The following is a 4,865-nucleotide window of genomic DNA, read 5'->3' as shown; positions in this document are numbered from 1 at the left end:
CCTAACTGCGGAGCTGTTAGTTAGCTAATCTACCCTGTCTCGACAGAGTTCATGATCAATGAAATCATATAACATGTAGTCTCTTATGACTGGCTTTTTTCCCTTAGTATAATGCTTTCAAGGCCTACCATATTGTAGCATATGTCAGGACTGACTTTTTTTTTTTTTGAGACAGAGTTTCACTCTTTTTGCCCAAGCTGGAGTGCAATGGCATAATCTCGGCTCACTGCAACCTCCATCTCCTAGGTTCAAGGAATTCTCCTACCTCAGCCTCCCGAGTACCTGGGATTACAGGCGCGTGCCACCACGCCCAGCTAATTTTTTTGTATTTTCAGTAGAGATGGGGTTTCACCATGTTGGCCAGGCTGGTCTGGAACTCCTCAAGTGATCCACCTGCTTCAGCCCCCCAAAGTGCTGGGATTACAGGCATGAGCCACTGCTCTCGGCTATGAATTCCTTTTTTTAATGGGCAAATAAACCATTGTAGAGATAGACGACTTTTATTTTTTTTGTAGAGATGAGGTCTCACTATGTTGCCCAAGCTGGTCTTGAACTTCTGGGCTCAAATAATCCTTCTACCTCAGCCTATACTGCTGTGAACATGTGTGTATGAGGTTTTATGTGGACACAAGTTTTCATTTCTGTTGGAATATCTAGGAGTGAAATTTCTGGGTTGCACAGTAACTCCATTTGACCACCATAGTATCTTGGGCAGCCTTTTTTGTTTGTTTGTTTGCTTTTTGTTTTTTGGTTTTTTTGAGATGGAGTCTCAATGTGTTGCCCAGGGTGGAGTGCAGTGGCATAATCTCGGCTCACTGCAACCTCCGCCTCCCGGGTTCAAGCGATTCTCCTGCCTCAGCCTCCTGAGTAACTGGGACTACAGGCGCTTGCCACCACAGCTGTCAAATTTTTGTATTTTTTGGTAGCGACAGAGTTTTACCATATTCACCAGGCTGGTCTCAAACTCCTGACCTTGTGATCTGCCTGCCCCGGCTTCCCAAAGTGCTGGGATTACAGGTGTGATCCACCACGCCCGGCCTTTTGTTTGTTTGGTTTTGTTTTTGTTCGGATGGATTCTCGCTCTGTCTCCAGGCTGGAGTACAGTGACACGATCTCGGCTCACTGCAACCTCCGCCTCCCGGGTTTAAGCAATTCTCCTGCCTCAGCCTCCCGAATAGCTGGGACTACAGGCACGCGCCACCACGCCCAGCTAATTTTTGTATTTTTAGTAGAAATGGGGTTTCATCATGTTGGCCAAGATGGTCTTGAGCTCTTGACCTTGTGATCTGCCTGCCTTGGCCTCCCAAAGTGCTAGGATTACAGGCATGAGCCACCGAGCTCAGCCTTTATTTTTTGAGACCTTTTTTATTTTTTTGTTACCCAGGCTGAAGTGCAGTGGCACAAACACAGTTCACTGCAGCCTTGACCTCCTGGGCTCAAGCAATTCTGCCTCAGTCCCACAAGTAGGTGGGCCTACAGGTGCACACCATGACACCTGACTGATTTTTGTATTTTGTGTGTGTGTGTGTGAGCCACTACACTGGCCTTGGGCAGCTGTCTTAATCTCTCTCTGTTACCTCAGCTATAAAATGATGATAATAATAGCTTCTCCCTTATTGAGGAATTGTAATGATTAAATGAGATAACGTGTAAAATGCTCAGTACAGGCTGGGCATGGTGGCTCACGCTTGTAATCCCAGCACTTTGGGAGGCTCAGGCTGCCAGATGGCTTGAGGCCAGGAGTTCAATACCAGCCTGGCCAATATGGTGAAACCCCGTGTCTACCAAAAAATACAGAAAATTAGCCAGACGCATGCCTGTAATCCCAGCTACTCGGAGGCTGAGGTGGGAGATCACTTGAACCCAGGAGACAGGTTGAAGTGAGTCGAGATGGTGCCACTGCACTCCAGCCTGGGCTACAGAGTGAGACCCTGTCTCAAAACAAAAAAAAAAGAAAAAACCAAATGCTCAGTACCGAACATGGAGAATAGTAGACCTCAGTGGAAACTGTAATTATTTCCAGTCCAAGTCCTGCTTGTGAATGAGCTGCCATTTGCTAGTCACCTACCTGTTCCATGAAGTGGAGGAACTTTGGACTCATACCTTCTAGCTTGCTTGGGCTGTGTTATGGCCTGAGACTCTGAATTGCAATTACCCCATTTCTGGTGTCCCAGGCTCAAGTAATGCTGAGCGTGCTTGGAGACTAGGAAAAGGCAGTACATGGTAATGATGTTCCCATCCCCTGTGTCACTTGTCCCAGGTTTACCCAAGGTCCAGCCCCCTAGGCACCATGTCGGACAGTGATCTAGGCGAGGACGAAGGCCTCCTCTCTCTGACGGGCAAAAGGAAGCGCAGGGGGAACCTGCCCAAGGAGTCGGTGAAGATCCTCCGGGACTGGCTGTACTTGCACCGCTACAACGCCTACCCCTCAGAGCAGGAGAAGCTGAGCCTTTCTGGACAGACCAACCTGTCAGTGCTGCAGGTAAGGAGGAGATCTGGATAAGGGGGTGGTAGGAGGATCTGTGTTCTAGTCCTATTCCAGCCACGCCACTGACTCACTGTGATCTTGGGCCAGTCACTTTCGCTGTCTGGGCTTCAGTTTCTTCTTGGGTTAGGGGAGAACACCTGCTCTCCCTGTCTCAAGGGAAGACAATGAAACAGGGTCGCTGCGGTCAATTTCAGACTTTAGATAGTCCTTTTTTTGAGACGGAGTCTTGTGCTGTCACCCGGGCTGGAGTGCAGTGGTGCAATCTCGGCTCACTGCAACCTCCACCTCCCGGGTTCAAGCGATTCTCCTCCCTCAGCCTCCCGAGTAGCTGGGATTACAGGCGTCCGCCACCATGCCCAGCTAATTTTTTGTATTTTTAGCATGTTGGCCAGGCTGGTCTTGAACTCCTGACCTTGTGATTCGCCTGCCTCAGCCTCCCAAAGTGCTGGGATTACAGGCGTGAGCCACCACGCCTGGCCCAGACTTTGGATAGTTCTGAAGAGGCAAGGAATGTAATGCTGTCAAAGTCTAGGTGTCATCATTAACTTTGGAGGCCAAGGGAAGATGAGAAGGCATCGAGCATCTAGGATTTGGCCCCCAGCCCCAGTGCAGTATTGGACGGCAACTTGGTTGAAAGGGGCAGCTGTGATTTGCAGTGTGGTTAAGAGATGGGACAGGATCACAATCCAGGAAAGGACAGAAGTCAGAGGTTCTGTGTTCATAATCCAGTCCTGCCTCATGTCTTGATTTCCTCATCTGTAAAGGAGCAGGGGGTGTGCAGAATCCTCCCCTGCCTGGCGGAACTGTTGTGACAAATAGATTCAGAACTGGATGTGAAAGTGCTTTGCAAACCATGCACATGAACACACTCAAAAGAGATAGCCTTATCCCCTTTTAATCAGAGTGCAAAGTATTGTCCCCTTTGAATCGCGCCTATTGCTGACCCGCAGGTGTCTTTGTTCTGCTTTCCTGGAGCAGAGGCGGGGGACCCTGGACCGCCGTTGCTTTGCCTCCAGTTTGCCTCTCCCCTTCCTGGAGACACACAGTAGCCCGTTAGCCTAACACCAGAGGCCCAGCCCAGCCCTGCCCTGCTGGCCCCCACTGCTCCCTTCCTGAGCCAGTCAAACCTCTCCCCCAAACTCTTCTGTTTCTCTTTCCCCCTCTGTCCTTTCTTTCTTTTTTTTTTTTTTTTGAGGCAGAGTTTTGCTCTTGATGCCCAGGCTGGAGGGCAATGGCATCATCTCAGCTCACCACAACCTCTGCCTCCCGGGTTCAAGCAATTCTGCCTCAGCCTCCCGAGTAGCTGGGATTGCAGGCACCACGTCCGGCTAATTTTTGTATTTTTAGTAGAGATGGGGTTTCTCCATGTTGGTCAGTCTGGTCTCAAACTCCTGACCTCAGGTCATATGCCCACTTCGGCCTCCCAAAGTGCTGGGATTAAAGGCTTGAGTTACCACGCCTGGCCTCCCTCTCTGTCCTTTGATAGCTTGTTACTCCAACCTTTGGTGCTGTCTCTCCCTCCTTCCCTTATCCCCTCTGAACCTCCCACGTCTTCCCACCTCCTGTCTTTCTTCCATGTACAGACATGGTAAGTATTTCAGCCCTCAGAACTCCTGTCACCTGACTTTATACTCTGGGCAATGGTTAATCCAAGTATCTGTATGGGAAAGGCTCTAAAGTTACAGATCCTGACTCAGATTCCATCTTCTCCACAAGAGGAAACCTGGACCTTGGCCAAGTCACTGCCTTCTCTCTGAGCCTCATTATTCCCTCATCTGAAAAAAGAGAGGTGATTGTAGCACTTTCATGAGTGTAGGGAGGAGGGGAAGAGAAGAAGAATTCAAGGCTCACTCAGGCCCTCCCTGCACAGTGGCTCACGCCTGTAATCCCAGCACTTTGGGAGACCAAGGCAGGAGGATCACATGCGCCCAGGAGTTTGAGACCAGCCTGGGCGACATAGGGAGATCCCATCTGTACAAAACAAAAAAATTAGCTGGGCATGGTGGCACATACCTGTAGTCTCAGCTACTTGGGGGGCTAAAGTGGGAGGAAGGATTACTTGAGCCCTGGAGGTGGAGGCTGCAGTGAGCTGTGATCGCACCACTGCACTCCAGAGTGGGCGACGGAGTGAGATGATGTCTCAAAAAAAAAAAAATGGGCAGGTGTGGTGGCTCATTCCTGTGATCCCAGCACTTTGGGAGGTCAAGGCAGGAGGATCTCCTGAGGTCGGGTGTTAAGACCAGCCTGGCCAACATGTAGAAAACCCATCTCTACTAAAAATATAAAAAATTAGCTGGGCGTGGTGGTGCATGCCTGTAATCCCAGCTACTCAGGAGGCTTAGGCAGGAGAATCGCTTGAACCCGGGAGGCAGAGGTT

The 4,865-nt window shown here is 49.9% G+C and overlaps 1 protein-coding gene across 3 annotated transcripts in view; it reads left to right on the top strand.

Annotated features, from left to right (window-relative positions):
• TGIF2 (TGFB-induced factor homeobox 2) overlaps positions 1-4,865 on the top strand; it is a 30,801-nt gene that overhangs the window by 4,127 nt on the left and 21,809 nt on the right. For all 3 annotated transcript variants that reach the window (XM_011929106.1, XM_011929108.1, XM_011929105.1), the window contains exon 2: positions 2,261-2,482. In XM_011929106.1, coding sequence (XP_011784496.1) covers positions 2,291-2,482 — 192 coding nt within the window. In that variant the 5' untranslated portion in view covers positions 2,261-2,290. The remainder of the gene's footprint in view (positions 1-2,260; positions 2,483-4,865) is intronic.

This window comes from Colobus angolensis, unplaced genomic scaffold, assembly GCF_000951035.1.
Source record: "Colobus angolensis palliatus isolate OR3802 unplaced genomic scaffold, Cang.pa_1.0 Scaffold8, whole genome shotgun sequence".
Taxonomy (NCBI): Eukaryota; Metazoa; Chordata; class Mammalia; order Primates; family Cercopithecidae; genus Colobus; species Colobus angolensis.
Note: the sequence above shows the minus strand (reverse complement) of the source record. Positions and strands in the feature narration are given on the sequence as shown.